Source organism: Balaenoptera ricei, chromosome 5, assembly GCF_028023285.1.
Source record: "Balaenoptera ricei isolate mBalRic1 chromosome 5, mBalRic1.hap2, whole genome shotgun sequence".
NCBI classification, from domain to species: Eukaryota; Metazoa; Chordata; class Mammalia; order Artiodactyla; family Balaenopteridae; genus Balaenoptera; species Balaenoptera ricei.
The window spans coordinates 116313687-116334177 of NC_082643.1; the positions used below are offsets into that span (position 1 = coordinate 116313687).

The window sequence follows — 20491 nt, forward strand, 5'->3', positions numbered from 1 at the left end:
TCAAGGAATGAGTAAGCATTAGGTTGAAGAAGTAGGGGAAGAATATTCTAGAAACATAAACGTGTGGTGCTGTTAATAAACTGAAAGAAGTTGAGTACTTCTGTACACTCAAGTTCAAGTTGAGGAGTAGTGGGGAATGAGGTGCCTGCCTGTATATTGGAGATGATAACACAGAAGTATTATATGGTCAGATTTGGGTTAAAAATGGTATCTAGCTAGCAGCCATGAGAAGGATGGAGTGGAAGGCACATTCAGAAATTTTTAGGACTCTTGTTTTAACTGCTTTGTTCTCAGAAGAATTTCCCGAGGAGAGACAGATTTTGTGCACACAGTAAGTTAACTTGTCATTATCGTCACCAAGTACGTTCTTAGACGGAAGCTCAGTTCAGTAATTTCATCTTTATGTCAAAGGTAAATTATGGACTAATGAGACCGTATAGGATGTGTTGCCATTGGCACTGGCCAGCGTCACACACGCATAAATAAATACAGTACCTCTTAAGAAATAAAAATGGACACATTGTCAGCAGAAATCACAAATTTATTAACTCTTAAATATATCAATCAGTCATTTACCATTACGGCAAGAAATATATACAGTGTCCCATGGTAAACTGCAGTGTTTCAAAATGAGAGAAGATAATTAATAAATGTGTAATTAGTTTGTGGTGGAGAGAACAAATCACAATTTCCTCACGTCTTAGTGCGGAAGACAAACTTGATCTACAGTAATACTTCAACACCACATGCTAGAAGTGTAAAAAAAAAAAAAAAAAAAAAAAAAAACCACCCTATACCTATTTTTAAAAAAAAATACATGTATGCCACGTATAGCTGCTGCACAAAAAGGTAAAAGAAATTAAAAAGGGAAAAATGAGGCCATTACTTTTTCACAGATCTCATTGGCAGGTTAACATGGCTCAATACATTTACTGTATATATTTATTTTATTTTAAATATATATTGTTTTAAATCGTGTAATAATTATCAGAAAAGCTTCAATCCATCTACCATACATCCACTAGCAACAATATCTAAGGTGATTAGTAATCAACACAGAAAGGTGAAATGAGAGAAAAGAGGGAGGGTTGATTTTTTTGTTTATTTTTTTTTGCTTCTGCTTTAAAAATAGGCTTCTGAGGATTGTGAATTACTATTGTTAAAATAACGTTGATGAAGATACCATGCACTATAAAGCATTTCAGGGAGGAGAAAAAGCCCCACAGGAATTGAATAAACAAACAAAGGAGAAATGAGAAGCACAAAGAAAACAGGGACAATCCCTCCCGCCCCCTTTTTTTTAAATAGGAAAATGCTAACTCCTGGAAGGAAGATAATGTTATTCTGACATATGAGAGAAGCTACAAAAGCACAAGTCACAGAGACAGAGTTCAAAACAAACAAACACTTAGGAGAATGGAAAACACCTGCAGTCCTCTCTAACTTCAGAAAACTAGCCAGTGATGACACAGGAGGTGTGCATCCCGCAAGGCAGAAGGAAGTGCCTTTGCACAGAATCCTGACCCACGACCAGCTTGGTACTCTCCTGGCAACTGCACCAATCAGTAAGACGTGGCGCAGGTACAGTAGGAACCTACTTGCTTTTATTATAAGTTTAAACAAACAATTCTAATACCTCCAACATAGGATCCCTACGTCCCAACTCGAGCAGAATTACAAACTTTTGAAATCTTCTTGACATCATTTTTATGGGCCCAGAAGATGATCAAAGCACTGGTTTAGCCACCTCCAAAAGGCCTCAGTTTTTATTTTACCTTCATTATGCAAATTTCACTTTTCTCACACTACTAGACAAAAAGAGAAAAAAGTAAAGAATGAAAAACAGAAAAATATAAAGGAAGCAAACAAAAGTAATAAAGAAATAGGAGAAAATGAAGAAAAAAGAGCACAGGTTTGAGAAATGAACAAAAAATTCAATTCAGCAAATTTCACCAGAACAGTGCAAGTATACCCTAAAGTGATCAAACTCGTCAATGACGTGAGTTTTTCCAGTTTACACAGTTTGACCAAAAAAGACATGACTTTAGGTAGTAGCAAACCCACCGATTCTCGCTTCCACATTCATAAGTGATTCTGCCCACATATCAACCCATTTAATTGTTAAACAGCAACACAACTTTCAGTGAAAAATCATCCATTTCAACCAGGATCACACCAGGAAACTGAAGGTAATTTTTTTTTGCCTTTTTTTGTTAAACAAAAAAGCTAAAACAGATGAACAGCAAAGAATTTTTAAAAACTTACATTTCTGTTACAAACTGTCATTCAATGAACGATAATTTTGAAGTCTGTTAAGTCTTGGCATAAGCAGAGAAACTGGCTGAATAGGTTTGTACTTGGAGTATTGTGGAATTTTTTTTGTCTGACCTCCCCCTATTGTTTGCCAACAGTGATTGAAGTTTGCATGGAACATCTCCATAGTTGAAGTGTAAACAATGTATAGGAAGGAATATATGACAAGATGATGCATCACATATGCATTACACGTAGGACCTTCACAACTTCATGCACTCAGAAACATGCATGAAGAGGAGGAGAGGACGGCCCAGGGTTACCATCCAGGTGAGAACAGAGAATGCAGAAGTGGCACTGTTGATACTTAGCTGAAAGGAGAGAGGGGAGACATAAATTAAACTGTTTTACAAAGTATCATCAAATTGCTTTGCCAAAGATTAGGCTAGGCTATGATTTTATAACTCAGCGGTTAAGTAATAGATTGAAAATACTATGTATAAGAGATCTTTGCTTGCAGTCATTAATTGCTTAACATTGTGCATTTTCTCTTTTAATATGGATCTTCTACTTTAATCTGTCAATTTGTCCACACAGAGCTAAGCTAAAAATAGACAGGGACTCAGGCTGCAATCACATGATTAAATCTAAACATACAGTTCAAGCATTCATGTTTACCAGACAAATTAATAAATGAATAGCATTATTTGGTTGAAAGAGACTAAAAGTTTAAATTCATCCTTTAGCTTCTGTCATTATTCTTAGACTCCGCTGGAAATCAAACCTAGAAGTCAATTTTACAGCCTCAAAAGTAGGGAAAAACATGATTATTCTTATTTAATTGGGGGTCTTCTTTCTTTAAACCAACAGCTGGGAGCACTGCTTCTTCCAAGGTCTGACAAGGTTCAGTGCTTTGAATGGGGAAAAAACTCTCAACAGTACCACACATATCTGAATTCTTCTAATCCAAGGTAAGAAGCAAATCTTAGGAAATAACAATGCAGGCATGAACTGAATTACAGTCAACTTTCAATTATCCTCTGGAATTACTCACTTTGTGAGTTTTAAATTTCAGCTTGACTTCCTCCTTGTGGTCAAATACCATTATACTCAGTCAGGCAGGGCAAATTAATCTACGTATTAACCTTAGCCAAGCGCAGAACAGGAACCTCTTGAAAAACAGTAAGACACCAAAAGATCCTAGAGCCTGATATAAATTAGTTCTGGGTAATTGAGAGTTGTCTGAATTGACCCAGATAGAATTGACTTTTGAGGTGAGAACTCCAGGATATTCCAAACCTGCCACAATCCATATGCTGAAGATAGGGTCTCCTCAGCACTTCAGTACCTTGAAAATATGGGTTATGCTACACAGTGGTGCCAAACATTAGACTCAAGAGCTCATGCAAATATGGTTTTCACGGAAATAATGTGAGGAAATATCCTCAAAGGGAGGGAAAACAGCCGTGCAGCTTTTCGGTCATCAGCTCCAGTCACAAAGTATCATACGGAGCAGGATGTTACTTACAAGACCCACATGCTACATTGGTCATTCATCCCTTTCTGTGCTGAAGTTGATTATAAACTTTTAGTTTTTTCTTTGGTATTGGTTGCTTTCTAAACTAGAATATAAGAAGTTCCTTAAGGGCAACATCTTTCACCTTTCATTTTATCTGGCACAAGTTAAGCACCTATGTGATGTGCAATAAATATGTCTAATTATTGATTGGAAGAGCAAACATGACATCTGAGGTAGAGTGGTGTAGTGAGAAAGATGCTGAAATACCTAATAATACTTGCATTTTAAATGCTATATTTCATAAATTTCTCCTAATATCTGTAATTGAGCACCAGTAGAAGAAAATCTATGAAATGAAGCTCCTGATATTATTCTCCCCACAAGTATCTGTGGGGGGATTGGCTTCAGAACCCCTGAGGATATCAAAATTTGCAGATGCTCAAGTTCCTTATATAAAATGGCACAGTATTTCATATAACCTACACACATCCTCCCATATACTTTAAATAATCTCTAGTTTACTTATAATACCTAATACAATGTAAATGCTATGTAAATAGTTCCCTGCAAGACAAAATTAGGTTGTGCTTTTTGAAACTTACTGGAATTTCTCCACCCCTGAAAAATTTTGATCTGAGGCTGGCTGAATCTGTGTGTAAGGAAACCATGGATAAGGAGGGTCAACTGTATTGGTCGTTTTAGAAACTTTTTCCCCTAATTAATTTTTCCCCTTCCTCTGCCAATTGTGACAATGAAGTCATAAATAGTTTACCTTATTACATGAATTCTCCCTGATTTAACCATAAGAGAAATCAGCTTAATAGGGTATCCTCTAGTTCCTATCTAAAACTATTGTATACTTTCTAGGGCAAGTTTCAACCCACAAACGGCTAGTCTGATTGATCTTTCTGGAGAATTATAGACTGCTTCTCATGAAACATTAATTCCCACCAGTGTAAGTGACCACTAAATGACCACTAGCATTAAATAACAGATGCCATGCTATTAACAACGGAATAAGTAAAAGACGCTGACCAGGGGTATATTAACAAAGAAGCTGACAGCCTGGAAATATTTACTTGATGGGTACTGTTCGCGACCCCGAGCGATGAAAATGAACATTCTGCCACTTGCCATCCCGGCGGTGCCACACACGTGTCTCTTCTGACTGCGTTGTTTTTGGCATTCCGCTGCCATCCATGTACTGCGTGAGCCTAATGTATGCTATGCAGGCAGCGTCATCGCCTACCAGATGTACGTGGGGGTTCAGGATAATAGTGTGGATTGGTTTATTGTTTTTGGACAAAGCTGAAAGAGAACAACATGGAAAAGAGAATTTAGTTTCTATGTGAAGTAAACCAAAACCAATAATAAATTCAGTTGGGACCAATAAATAGAATGCCATTCATTCATTCAACTATTAATTCTCTGCATTAATTGAGTGCCTGGTACTATGCAACGTATAAAGAAAAAGAGAGCAGAAGTAAATACAGTCATTATTTTCTTTGACTCCCTTTGTAGTTAAATCGTATGCCACTCCGAAAACTTTGAGTGAGAAAGCTGGAGAGACATATTTATTTACATTGGGAAGTGGTTAGGAACAAGCCGTAATGGGAAGTGGTTAGGAACAAGCCATAATATGAATAGAGATGGAGAAGGACGGGCCCAGGTACACGGCGCAGTTCCTGTCTTTCCAGTGAAGGAACCACTGGGGCAGTTGACAGGGTATCCTGCAGGCTTGTTCGTTTTTTTGTTAGTTGGTGAAGTACGTGGAACAAGAGGAACATGTCAAGTATCAAGCATGGAGACTGCTGTCTCCTAATCAGGCTGGCCACAGTGTGAATCTGTTTCCCCATCTCATCCTGTGGCTCCTTTATTTAGTAGTGTCCATTCTATGTTTGTTAGTCCAGCTGTGGTCATCCAGTAAAAATCCAAAATTTGGTGTTGGCCATATAGCCTGATTCTGATTCTCTAGCTCTTTCCTTTGGTTGAGCAGCCCTCACTAGGCTCCAGCCTTTGTTGTTCTGACAATAGCTATTTATTCTAGTTATTCAATGACTAAGAGATATGAAGATTTAGTGCAGATAATTGATGATACTACTCTCTTAGATCACTAAAACAGGTAGAACTGTTTTACCTGTTATCCAAACAAACACGTCCTCCATTTTCAGAAAAGATCTGAATAAATTACTTAGTGCTACAGTCACGTAAAAAAGAATATCCCATTATGAATAATATGTATTTATGGAAAGTAATGATGTACACTGTTATGTTGAGGTAAGTTAAAATATTAATGGGTTAATTATTCTTTTACTACAGGTGCGATGGTGTCAATCGAGAGTCAATTGAAGAAAAACATGAGATGCTGTCAATCACAGTGCGGGATGGAACAGGAGAACATTTACTGAAGCTTTGTTAAGGCCAATTTACCACATAATTATCTTTGCTTGCAAATGTCTAGTGCATATAAGACAAAGCAATTCATTAAATGTAAAAATCCATGCCAAGGCAGACATTGTCAGTGCTTATAATTACTGGACATGAGCTTGATTATCCTAATCATTACTACAATTCCTCTTTAATTCATCAAAATCTCACTGCAAAAGGTGAATTCCCTCCCTGCACCATGCAAACACAACATGATACCTAATGTCGTTAGGTGTAAGGAAAAGGAGCATAAAAGGAACTTCTGGTTTACACTTTACTTGGTGACCTGAAGGAATTCTGCAGGAGTTTCTTTTGACACTTTCTCTTTCCTCAGACCATTAAAATTCTTGTAATTGGAACTGAAATATTTATCTGATTACTCGTCTTCATTTATATTTTACCTTGAAAAGGAGCACTAATTATGCTTGAAAGCCCTCCTCTATGTCAAATATTCTGGCATGCTGTGGTTTCTCTTATCTTTTCATATATAAACAATGTTTTATGAAAACCTGAAACAAACCAACAATTTTTGGTAACTCATTTCACAGCTTATACTATACATTCACTGGGCCTTCTATGGGGTATATTCAATCATCAACATCACTTTTTTATATAAACTTACTTAGATACTTTTCAAAACATACCAAAACTTTTAAGGCTGTCATGTTTTTCAATTTCAAATACAAAAATATAAAAATAGGATGCAAAATGCTGGACTAAGGTAAAAGCTCTCATTGCAGCAAAGAGCCAAAGAATCTTGTAAATTTGGGAGAAATTCAAAGAGAATTTGGAAAAGGCATGATATTAAATTTAGAATAAATGTACCATTCTCAAAGTAGAATCGATGAAAGTCCATCCCTTCCACTAAATTACCCAAAGCTTCAGGTTCAAAAGCAGTAAGGCCTGGGTCACAGATTTTCCTGTAGGAAAAAAAATAAATGAGTTAATGTATTTCGTTGTTTCACACATATCTATTCTTATTTATCAATCAGACAATGAAGGAGTTTTTTAAAAAAACACTACAAATATAAAATTTCTATCGCAGGGCTTGGCAAGGTGGGTTGAGGAGCAGACCCTAAAAAAGAATATTGCAGAGACCTCAGATAGATAGGGACAAGATAATAAAACCAGTTCCAGCAGATGATAATCTATCAATCATGCTTTAGGAAGTTTCCTTTTTTAAAATTTCTACTTTTAAATTTCCAAGGTGAATTCTCTAGGCTTTCCCCAGTTTTTCTAATTCCCTAGTTTTTAGTTGTTATAAGTTTATTATTTTTTAAATGCTCTCCAAGGCCAAGCTACCCTCCAAGTCCTACAAAATCAACTTTGGCTCTCAAATTAAATACTTTCAGAATAATTTTTTTTTTTAGGTTTTAAATTATTTATTTATTTATTTTTTGGTTGCGTTGGGTCTTCGTTTCTGTGCAAGGGCTTTCTCTAGTTGCGGCGAGCGGGGGCCACTCTTCATCGCGGTGCGCGGGCCTCTCACTATCGCGGCCTCTCTTGTTGCGGAGCACAGGCTCCAGACGCGCAGGCTCAGTAGTTGTGGCTCACGGGCCTAGTTGCTCCGTGGCATGTGGGATCTTCCCAGACCAGGGCTCGAACCTGTGTCCCCTGCATTTGGCAGGCAGATTCTCAACCACTGCGCCACCAGGGAAGCTCCTCGGAATAATTTTTGACACCATCTACATTCATATCAAACATGTATATATGATTGATTTGAAGGCAGGTGTCACATCCTACACTTTCTGGCAATGTCTGACAGACTTAAGTAAACTTTAATTAACAAGCTTAATTAACTTAAAATTAATGAAAGATTCAAATGCACATTAGTTTTCTTTTTAATCCTAGAAATGTAATTCAAGAAAAAGATATACTATTTTAAATATTCAGAGAAAGCCAATGGGCTTTCTTGGAAAAATTTATTCAACAAAGAATTATTAAACACCTACTATGTAGCAGATATTCTTTGAAACAAACATTTTATAACACAACAATTAATACTGGAATGGAAATAAATACAAAGTGCTCAAAAACCAGATGACTTATATGTGAGAAAGGAAAGTTAAGAGAGAAAGAAAAGTTGAGCTGGGCTTTCCGGAATGAGTAGGAGTTTTCCAGGTGTGTGGAAGGGGGTAGGCAGAGGAGGGCAGCAAGTACAATGGCAGAGTATGGTTGGGGAATGATGGGTAGTTGCTTGATATGGTGAGCCCTGGGACTGGGTATGTATTTAAGTCCCATGGAAACAGAGGAGAAAATATTTCCTTGGGCCTGTGGTGATCAGCTTAGGCTTCTCACAGAAGGTGCCGTAAAATCTGGATTTGAAGAATTAGTAGTTCACAAAGTTAGATAAAAGGAATACATACTGAAAGATTTTGGATCATTTCTTAATTTGGTGGGGTTACATCTAGTTTCGTATGGAAATTGCCCATTTGGGAGGCAAAATGTTTTAACTGTTCAACAGAAATGCAAGTTTCAAAAGGCTCACTCGTTATGGTTCTTGAACGTATGGTTCACAGAATTTTGGAACTGATTATTTCTTAAGAATACTTTTAAAGTAAAAAATCACAGTGGTTATTCGTTGTGGTAAAGAAAGCCTTAGTTGCGGGTGGGGTGGGAGTGGGTGGGGATTTTAAACTTTGCTTCAGACTTCCTGGTGGGCAGGTATTAAAGCTCAAAGTTAAATACACATAATCTCTTTCTAAGTAGTAAAATGGGAAAAACAGTGTTCCCATGGTAACAGGACTTTATTCTGCCAGGGGCTATTACTTTCTCTATAAATATGACTTTTGGTTGTCAACATTAGTGAATCCAAATTTTTTACTACTTTATATCAGCACCAAAATCATCTGAGAATCACTGTACTATGGTGGAACTTTTTACCCAGCCATTGAGTCAATATACTTGAAAACCTGTTCATGTGTTCTTTCTCTCTCTCATATGTTTCTTCTATGTCAGTAATGTATGTATGTATCTCTCTCTCTCCTATCACAGGCTTTGGATTAATAAGATTCACAGAGCTGCCAGTTGACCTGTGGGTGTGTATGCTCTGAACAGGTGTTCTAAGGACCAGCTGACAGGGCTGTACCAATACACTGTACCATGCAAAAAGCTCCCAAATGGAAGGTCCTCTTGGTTTACCCCTGGGTCTGAGTGTACAAAATCAAGCCAGATTACAGGCAAAGGAATTCGTGAACTGATGTGATTCCAAGGAATTGCATTATTTAAAATACCCTATTTTAAAGTGTCTGAGAATATAGGAAATGCTATATTTTGCCACTTTTTCCTGGCTAACACCACCAACAAAACACACTCTACCAATCCGCAGGGGAATGTTATTCCAAAAGATTTTTTTCCTAAGTATATTATATTTGAAGAATCATATGGGTCTAACAAAGTTATATCAGCAAAAAGAATAAAAGAGAACAGGTCTTACGGCACAGAATTCTAAACAGCTCTTTAACAACTGTTCAACTGTTTAATTCTCTGACAACAAACAGTGTTCTTTTAAACTCCATTTCTTACTATTTCTTTCGTTCTAAGTATACTTTTATTAGATCCTGTTAAAGAATCGATAAACACAAATACATATATATGTATATACTTGTGTTTATGTATTTGCACACACATTAATTTAATTTTGTAAGAAGCAGTCCTGGATTTAATTTAGTTCTTATATTCAGTTACTCTCTTCCATATTTTATATTTGGCTATCTATTTGTAACTGATGATAAAAAATATCTTCTTATTATATAAAACTTGGAAAGAAGCAGGAAATAAAAAACAAAACACACAGTTTCATCTCCCAGAGGCAATATCTTTTTTCCTTTTAAAAACCAATTTGTCATATTTCATTCTATTTTTATATTTTCTCTTATGTAGTTGGAATAATTATGTACACACACGTTTATATCCTGCTTTATCTTCAGTGAATACTCATAAGCATTTTGCCAGACCGCTAGAAATTCTGCATAAGTATCCACGGTACCAAACACACCACAGATTAATTAATGTTACCATAGTGTTGGGCATATAAGCTGTTTATAATTTTTCACTATTTTGAATATTGGTTCCATAAATATCTTTGTTCACACTTTTTGTCCCTGTTTTAAATTCAAAATCCACGCCCATGTCAAATTTTTATAACTAGGAACATAGGGTTAAAGTAGTGATTTGAACCTTTGGAAACACTTCCTGGTATATAACTGCGACCCAAACCCCTGCTGTCACCACCACTCTGAAAGTCTGTCCCCATTTATACTCCATCAGGTGGTGGGAAAAGTCACTATTGTCCTGCAGTATCTGTGCCCCTTTGGTGATCAGCGGAGTTTTTATCCCTGCTGATTTGATCGATAGAAAATCCTCCTATATTCAGATTTGCACACAATTAGTGGACATCAACATGCTTTCATTAGTTTACTTGTCATTTATATTTCCTCTTTTGCTAATAGCTCAGTTCCTTTACCTATTTTTCCACTTTTCAACCTTATCTTCTCAATCTAAATTAACTTTTGACACGTTTTACAAATATTTTTCTGTTTTTTGTCTGTTTTATTTTGGCTTTAAAAAAATTAAAGTATATTAAGTTTCATCTATTTAGGTAGCCTAATCATTTCACTTTTTCATTTCAATGCCTTCCCCTGCTTTTAAACTTAGATCTTTCCAAACAGAGATCAAACTCTTTTCTGCATTTAACACTTTCATTCAAGAGGACCTCACTAGTATGGTATAAGGGGAAAGTTGAGAACTGATTTTTTTCTCCACCCAAATAGCTAACTTACTGACCCACGTTCTTTGCACAATAAGCCTTCACACCCTATTTGAAAGCTTTATTTTTATTTGATCAAAGTGACTTCCTTTGGGGGCTTCCCTAGTGGCGCAGTGGTTGAGAATCTGCCTACTAATGCAGGGGACGGGTCCAAGCCCTGGTCTGGGAAGATCCCACATGCCGCGGAGCAAATGGGCCCGTGAGCCACAATTACTAAGCCTGCGCATCTGGAGCCTGTGCTCCGCAACAAGAGAGGCCGCGACAGTGAGAGGCCTGCGCACCACGATGAAGAGTGGCCCCCGCTCGCCGCAACTAGAGAAAGCCCTCGCACAGAAACGAAGACCCAACATAGCCAAATAAATAACTAACTAACTAACTAAATAATTTAAAAAATAAATAAATAAAAAAGTGACTTCCTTTAATACCTATGGTAAACTTTAAATTTAACATTAGAACCCTTTCTTCAAATAAAATTTTATCTAAGAGGCAAACCCCTAAAAGAGATGAAGATAAAGTTGAGCTGTGCTGGCTGGAAAGGGAAAAGGCTGCCAGACGGTGCCTCCTAATCGCTTTCTCGGTCCCATCACCTCTGCAGAACTGCGAGGAAAAACATCCCTTAAGCCAAAGTGCACTATTTATGTGCTTTCCTGTTTCTTGTGTCTTTGCTCTCATGGATTGCTCTGCCTGGAATGCCTTCTCTCACATGGAGGCGCCAGAGGGTCAGGCTTCTGTGCACTGACAAAGAAATCCCCAGTCTTCCCATCAGAAGTCTCATCTTCTCTCTCTGACATCTTAATTACATTTATTTCTCTCCTAGAGGCACTTGAGTCATTTATACGTTGAAATGAAGCTACTGTGGGTGTATCAAACCTGGCGTTAAATATACATGAGTCAGGTACATTGAAGAATGCACTCATATAGAAAATACTTTGTCATATGCATGACAAAGCAAAATAAATGTGCCTCTACTCACGTGTAAGCTTCAAAGTCCCCACTGTTGATAGCTTCAATGAGTTGTTCAGTAACTTTGATAATCTCTTGCTTTCGTGCTAAAGGCAAAGATAAGGAGTTGGGTGAGAATAAAGGGCAAAAGCCATATAAAATTACTCTAATGACACTGCTATTTTCCTTAAACAGGGTGTTACCAGTTAAGACACATCCCTCTCAGAATCTTGGTGTTATCCTCTCTACAATCTTGCTGCTCAAAGTGCACAGATCAACATTAGGTCCTTCTTCTGGGAGCCTGGCAGAAACACAGATTCTCAGGTCCTACTCCAGACCTACAGATTCAGAATCTGTATTTTACCAGGACCCTCAGGTAAGCATGTTCACGCTGGGGAAGCACTGCTGCCCTCCCTTTGTTAGAAAACAACAGTCACCCAGAAGGTCAAGGCTATATTTTTAAAAAGTAGTTCTTATTACCTTTACCAACATGATTGAGTTTATTAGCATTTTTGTGTTATTTTAATCTGTCTTCAGAGTATAGCGGACATCTTGCATTGAGACACTTAACTTTAATTATTTGCATTTTTTTTTATTGTTCAGCTCAACTAACCCTACAAAAGAGGGTGCTAACACTGTAACTGCCATCATATTTAGATAAATGGCCTTCCATAAACTGTAAATTGGAAAAACAAGGTATGAATCAATGCCGTGGATGGAGATGGAAGTCCCCCCGTATGGCTGTCAACTCTGACAACAAACATGATTTGTTTCTATTCCTAGCCCATAATCAGTAAAATTATTAATAGTTGGCTTGGCTCAAATCCCATCTACTTCATCTGCCTCAAGTGTTCTTTCCCTTTTTGGAAAGCCTACCTTGTATTATTCATTTGGCAATTAAGCATATGCTATATACCATGACAACTTCTTTAGTTAAATTATTGTTTTAAATTGTTACTAAACTTGGTTTACTGTGTAATGTCTTCCTAGTTAAATTAAAAGCTCCCTGTGGGCAAAGAACATGTTATTTTTTTGTATCCTCGAAAAAGCTTTATCCAATGTCTTTAATAAAACAGATGCTCAATAAGTTGAATTTGATCAACTGATGTTGATAACCTTTTCCTGATTTCAGAACAGTATTCTCTTACTAAGGAAATAAAGGCATAAAATATTTTAAAAATTAAACGTAATTGAATTTTGTTTAAAGAACATTGTGATACTTTCTTAAATCACTGGAAATAAACTGGGGGTAATCACCAAAAGTTATTTCCATCTATCTTAGTGAGGCTGCTATTCATCATAGAAAAAGCTGAAGTCTGGTTTTAGTTCTTATTGATTAAAGTCAACCAGTTTGCATTTCTAATGAATCTGATCTTTTTTTAGCAGATTCTTAACCACAAACTTAAAGTTTATATTCACTTTCAAAACTCCAGGTTATTCCCCTCATTACTGAACTGCAGGAGACTGAGCCCCCTTGGGCTTTGGCGACCCCATCTGGGCAGTGTTTATTTGTTGGTTGATTTTGCTGTGCCAGGTACTTCCTTTCCCATTTGCTATCATTTTGTATTACACATGCTGACCCTTTTCCCTTCCCCTTCTTTTCCTTGGGAAAATACAATGAATAAAGACTTATTGGTACCGAAGAAAAAAAAACAAAAAACCAAAAACCTCCAGGTTATCCAGGTTGTGATATTCCTTATTTAAAACAAAAGTCCTGGTGCTTTGTGATCACCTAGAGGGGTGGGATAGGGAGGGTGGGAGGGAGGGAGATGCAAGTGGGAAGAGATATGGGGATATATGTACATGTATAACTGATTCACTTTGTTATAAAGCAGAAACTAACACACCATCGTAAAGCAATTATACTCCAATAAAGATGTAAAAAAACAAAAAACAAAAAACAAATGTTCTGTAAACCTAACTTGACTTTACTGAGACTGTATGAGACTACCTTATAAAATATGGTTTGTCCACAAATGGTTGCTAACAATGTCAAGGTTGATAATATCAAAAAATAATCTCCATACAGGTTAGATTCCATATTCAGTTATTTACATAATTTCATTTATATTGAAAAAAATAACATAAGGTTTCTTAGCTCCTATACACACCTAAAACATTTCTTGTCCATGATCATTTGATGAATGAATAGCTATAATATATCGAACATCAAAGCATACTGACAGAAGTAGTGGCAGGGAATAATTCTGTAATAGGGATGGTGCCAATGGCACATTTTAGCTTAATTTAGTTAGGCAATAAGTGATTCATCTGTCTGTAGCATCAACAGTATGAACATTTGGCAAAAACGCATGACAGCTGACCCAATTCCAGAATATAAAGGACACTGGTGCAGAGGAGCTCAGAAAATGAGATTAGAAAAATGTGACTACCAAAACTTCCTCCTCGTATTAAATCCTCATTTAAAACTAATAGATTTCTTAGGATGCTATGTGGCTAATAGGAAAAAAAAAACTACAGTTTAGAAAACAATGTGAATTTTTTAGAACAAAAAAGAAGGAAAAAAATGAACATAAGATCACTGCCCTTTGAAGAGCTTCATCAGGCTAAGAGTTAGTTTACAAAGTGCGAACAGTTCAGGGTCACCTTCTGAAGTTCCTGAAAGTCTCTAGATTCCTTCAGAAGCATAATATGCAATTAGAAACATCGGTGTACATGGCCACGTCTCACTCTGAACCACTATGGAAACACTCATTAGCTCCTCAACAGTTTGCTTCCTACAACTGGCTTAATTTTTGTCCTGCATAATTAAAGCAACACAAATTGCCTTCTTAGTTCTTATGTTCAGAAACAGTGGTGCTGTAGCTGGCAGGACGGCAAATGGGAAGTAGCCAGAATGCTTCTGTGCTGCATCATCATAAAAGCAACGTGCCTCTCTTGGCTCAGGAGGGGCCTGGAACTCAGTAATCTTTAGAGTGCTTATTTCCCTGGAGCAAAGGCGCTTGAGTCAGGGCAGCACATGACAGCTGACTCTTTAAAGGAAAGCAGAAGGCTGGGAATGAATCATTTGTATATAGAAGTCTGTTGTGGTTGGAACTGTTGCCGCAGTGACCTAGAGGAAGGAGGAGGGTTTGATGCTAGCTATATCTCCTCTCGCCAGCAGTGAGGCTGAGGAACAATCACCGCGCAAGGTGCCTGGACGCCTATGTTCTGGGGGGAGGGGTCACTATCCTCTGGCCTTCCCTCTTCCTGAATGTCAAGTGATGGCCACTCCGGATGCCAAAGTGGGGAGAGCTTGAGCGGTGTCACTAATTACCCTGAAGGTGAGGGAAGAGTGTATCAGTAAGGTGTTCCCTGAGTACCAGAAGCTTCTAACCTCATGGCTAGACACTTGATCACAGGGAACTGATTACCAAATAGTTTTATTTATAGAATTGAGGTGCTCAAGCCTATACCCACAGGTCCCAAAGTCGTTTCTGGGGATTTCCAGGTTCCTAGGGGAAAGGCAGGAGAGAAAAGCAAGCGGGAGAAATGCTCCAGATCCTGAGTGCGATTACTTTCCATGCAATTCTGCGAAAGAATTGAGAACACTGTCATGTTCAAATTCATATTTTTTGTCTCTTTATTGTTCTAAAGAAGCCTGCAAGAGAAAGATAAGAGTGTGAATGGGCCCAGTGTTTAAAAAAAAAAACAAAAAACCTCAAAAACCAAAAAAACCCCCTGGGAACTGAGAGTGATTATGTAATAAAACAACTGATAGATTTCAACATTTCTCAAGCATTATCAGATCTGAGCATCAGGACAATTTTCTGAGATATGCAGACCGATGTTATCTCTCTGGTTAACAGAGAAGTACAGAGTACAGGCACTGCCCAAAGGCACAGAGTTTGCTGATTACTCCTTTCTGCCATCTTGAAATACTCCCCTTTTTTTCTCTTCTCTCTGTTCTCATCATCTCACTCTCATTTGCAATGTGAGAGTTGCAAATTTTGAACATTTTAAATTGAACATTTAAATGTTTCAATTCCTTTTAAAGGCTCGGTCTGAGGCCCTCTTACCATATACTGTTATCCCTATGGTTCTATCTACACCAGGGTTTTTAATTGCTGTCTGTATCCCACGACTCCCAAATTGTTACCTTGTTTCTAGACTTTTCCTCCAGGTCTGTATGTCTGTGCTTATTTTGGAATCTCCGTTTGGATATCTTTAATGCGCCTGGAACCCAACATACCCTAAACTGAGCATAGGAACTTCTGTGGCCACAAACCTATTTGCTCTTCCAGGGACCTCCATCCTGGTGAACGGCATCATCCACCCAGATGCACGAGCCAGAAAGAAGCCTGAGGATGTTTTTGACTTTCTCACACCCCCACTCCGAATCCAATCCTTCAAGTCCTATTGACTTTGCCTTTTCAAGGCCTTACACATTAGTCCACTTCTTTTCTTCTCACCATCACTCCGGTACAATCACCCATCATTTCTTGTCCAGAAAAATTATCTGAAGAGGGACTATGAAACCTCGTATAATCTAAAGCCTGTCCATCTCACCAGCCCCACTCAAAGGCTACCTTACTTTATCCTCTACACCCCACCCATGGCGCCTTCTCTCAGCAATTCAAAACGACCATGCTTCCTCCTATTGCCAGCTCTTCATGTGAGCTGCCCTCTCGTCTTGGGAAAGTGTCCCCCATTTTTGCCTTCATTTCTTTTATCAGCTTTCAACTCACCTATTATTTCTTCAAAAAATCCTACTTGGAGTCTCATTTTAGGAGACGGTCCCCGTGTTTTAAGTTCACACATATCCTACACCTGCTGTTTAAAAGCACTTGGTACACTTGTATTTACGTACTTCTTTGTGCGTATTTGATCAGTTTTCTCTATTACTATGTTGTAAACTCCAGAGGGGTAGGTACCTCACCATTACAACCCACATCTAGCATAGTACATGGCATAGAGTAAATGTTCAATACATATTTGAATGAACAAACTCAAGTGCTTTCTTATCCAATCATCCATGAGTCATATAATTTATCCTTAGCAATTACCGTGTTGTTTCCCAGGGTATGTCTTCAGCCTCTTCATGGTTTCTTTTGCTTGTTCTTGGTAATCTCATTTATTCCTCTGGCTTTGACCATCTACTGAAGACTGCCAAATCTCTATGAGGGACCTTAAATCTTTCTGGGTTCCAAGTTCATTTTTGTGACTGCCATCTAAACACTCCCTGTTGTCCTGGCATTTCACACCTGGGGTGCTCAAAATTGACGTCAAGCATCTTCCTTGCAAAACCTGCTGCTTCCCTTGTATTTCTCATCTTGGATGGTGGCATCGTTATCTACTCAGCTGCCTACACCAAAATCCTTGACGCCTCTTTTCAATTCCTCATACAGTTGATCACCGGCTCCTCTTTATTCATCCAAATCTTTCTCAGATCCATTTCTTCCTCTCTGGGCTCATTGCCATTGCTCTGATTCAGGCTGTCGGATGTTCCTAACCCCTCCTGCCCTGAGGTCTCCCCCCTCTCCTCCCACACCCTCTCCTCCCATACCCTCTCCTCCCACACCCTCTCCTCCCATACCCTCTCCTCACCAGCCCCTCCTCTCCTCACTGCTGCAGAATCATCCCTCTATAGAACAGAGCTGACCGTGCTGTCCCCCCACTCTCTGGAGGCCAAAGCTCACACTTCTTTGTTCTTTAAAGGTGTTCCTACTCTATTTTTTTCCAGCTTCATTTCCCGACACTTCTTTTCCCCCAGGGCTCCCACATAACCTATTCTACAGCTACACCAAGGGGCTCACTCTTTCCCAACTAGTCCTGGCTCATTGATAATTCTGTGCCTTTCCTCTCACTGTTCCTTCTGCCTGGAAACTCTGTCTTCTGTCTGGAAATCGCCCTCAAAACTTTGCTCCAATGTCACCTCTTCTGTATGGACTTTCTTGAGTGTTCCAGACGCAGCTATTCAATCTCACTGTGGTCCTCCTATAGCATTATCACAGGATGTTCACAGGACTGACCAGGACATGACCACTTTCTACCTTTAACACCTAGTATTGAGTAAATGTCTCTGAATGCATGCACATATGAATACATAAATACATGGATAGACAATGTATATAAAGTTCTGTGTGCATTTTAATACATTAGATAAATGCCAAGTATGGAGGTGAAGATGATCATGTCTGGTAGCAGCCTGGCTGTGCTTATGCGAAGTGGAAAGGCATTCATGGGTCCTGCGTATCTCAAAATCAGCAGAATTACCACCATATATGAGGCCACAGTATTTCCATGGGGAAGTCAACTGTATAGGTCTAGAAAGATTAAACTAGGCACATCTATCAATGTTTAAACTTATAATTTCTTTTAAGAGAGTTGAATGGAGAGAAAGAACCAAGTTATTTGAGCTCAGGCTTTTTCTGAATCTTTGTTCAGATTTTAAATTTATTAGTTTGAGGTGAAACTATTTAATAATAAAACTTATTCAGAAGACTAGTTGGCCTACAATGAGACTTGGGTTAGGAAATAAACTGAATTTATACATGCAAATTGAGATTCACTAAAATGTTAGCAGAGTATCGAATATTAAAACCTTTTAGTGAACTGTGCCTAAAGATTTACTTACTCAGTGATCAAAAGTTGTTTAGCTTTTTTTATATGTATCATCTTAGCTTAGCAATTCTACTCATTTACTCTTTGTCAATATTTATTCTATTTATTCTCTCACATAAATCATACCCGTGTTTTCTTTGGTCAGTCTCCCAAGGCAATAGAAATAAAAGCAAAAATAAACAAATGGGACCTAATCAAGTTTACAAGCTTTTGTACAGCGAAAGAAACCATAACAAAACAAAAAGACAACCTACAGACTAGGAGAAAATATTTGCAAATAATGTGACCAGCAAGGGCTTAATTTCCAAAATATACAAACAGCTTATACAACTCAACAACAAAAAAACAAACAACCCAATTGAAAAATGGGCAGAAGACCTAAATAGACATTTCTCCAAAGAATTCATACAGATGGCCAACAAACACATGAAAAAATGCTCAACATCACTAATTATTAGAGAAATGCAAATCAAAACTACAATGAGGTACCACCTCACACCAGTCAGAATGAGCATCATCAGAAAATCTACAAACAATAAATGCTGGAGAGGGTGTGGAGAAAAGTGAACCTTCTTACATTGTTGGTGGGAATGTAAATTGGTACAGCCACTATGGAAAACAGTATGGAGATTCCTCAAAAAACTAAAAACAGAGTTGCCATATAATTCGGCAATCATACTCCTGGGTATGTATCCGGACAAAACTATAATTCAAAAATATACATGCACCCCTAGGTTCATAGCAGCACTATTCACAATAGTCAATATATGGAAACAACCTAAATGTCAACTGACAGATGAATAAAGATGTGATACATATGTATAATGGAATACTACTCAGCCATCAAAAAGAATGAAATAATGCCATTTGCAGCAACATGGATGGACCTAGAGATTATCATACCAAGTAAAGTAAGTCAAAAAGAGAAAGACAAATACCATATGATATCACTTATATGTGGAATCTAAAATATGACACAAACGAACCTATCTATGAAACAGAAACAGACACACAGATGTAGAGAACAGACTTGTGGTTGCCAAGGGGGGTGGGGAGGGATGGACTGGGAGTTGGGATTAGCAGATGCAAACTACTGTATATAGAATGGATAAATAACATGGTCCTACTGTATAGCACAGGGAACTATATTCAATAGCCTGTAACAAACCATATGGAAAAGAATATGAAAAAGAATGTATATGTATGTATAACTGAATCACTTTGCTGTACAGCAGAAATTAACACAACATTGTAAATCAACTATATTTCAATAAAATAAATTTTAAAAAATTTGCTCTATTTAATTTAACTACTACTTCTCCGTTTCTCAGAGTTATTGGGTACCTGCCTGCCAGAGACTTGAAGGACAGGGAGGTCAAGTGACTTACTCAAGTCATCCAGCAAATTCAGAAGCTGTGCCAGGGCTGGAGCTTTATTTGGCTGAGGTACTGTCTGCTGTTTAATTCACTAATCTATGTTCCTTTCCAGCCCATAGTGCCTAATTCAATATTTTGAAATAATAAACTTAAATGAACTACCTAAATGTCTTTGAACTTTCTCTGGGAAGGTGACTGATGACTTAATTACTGAGCCAGAGTTGTAATTAATTAATACACCAATTCCACAAAACTGGGTATCCCATGGTTTTATTGTCTTTTTCCGTGCTTCCATTAACAAAAATAACGCTTGGGAATAGTTTTTATTTTAGGCAAATATACAAATTAGGATCATTTTCATGTTCTGGGTAGTTTTATAGAAAAAGGTGCCTATCAACTCAGCTAAAAAGGTGCCTATTAAACTCAGTTTGGAGTTTCCTGTGCAATTAACAGCTTGTTTCTTAGTGACTATTTTTATTTCACTAGTTTGATATATTAGTTAATATTTGGGAGAGTAATTTCCATTATTTTGGCTTTTAAAATCAAAGTCATCGAAGATTCTGGAGTTGATTGGTTTAATACTCTATTATATAATATTTTATCCAAATATAACACCTGGAAATTACCAAACTTCTAGTCAAG

The 20491-nt window shown here is 37.7% G+C and overlaps 1 protein-coding gene across 18 annotated transcripts in view; it reads right to left on the reverse strand.

The window, feature by feature from the left end:
• Window positions 1-531: 531 nt before the first annotated feature.
• The window catches only part of CAMK2D (calcium/calmodulin dependent protein kinase II delta), a 284880-nt gene continuing 264920 nt past the window's right edge, over window positions 532-20491 (reverse strand). For 9 of the 18 annotated variants that reach the window (XM_059923486.1, XM_059923488.1, XM_059923489.1 and 6 more), the window contains 4 exons: window positions 11941-12016; window positions 7025-7119; window positions 4852-5080; window positions 533-2624 (listed from right to left, as the gene is read on the reverse strand). In XM_059923486.1, the coding sequence (XP_059779469.1) occupies window positions 2621-2624; window positions 4852-5080; window positions 7025-7119; window positions 11941-12016 (404 nt within the window). In that variant the 3' untranslated portion in view covers window positions 533-2620. Of the gene's footprint in view, window positions 2625-4807; window positions 5081-7024; window positions 7120-11940; window positions 12017-20491 lie in introns of all 18 variants that reach the window. The other 9 variants (XM_059923487.1, XM_059923503.1, XM_059923490.1 and 6 more) reach the window with 2 other exon arrangements.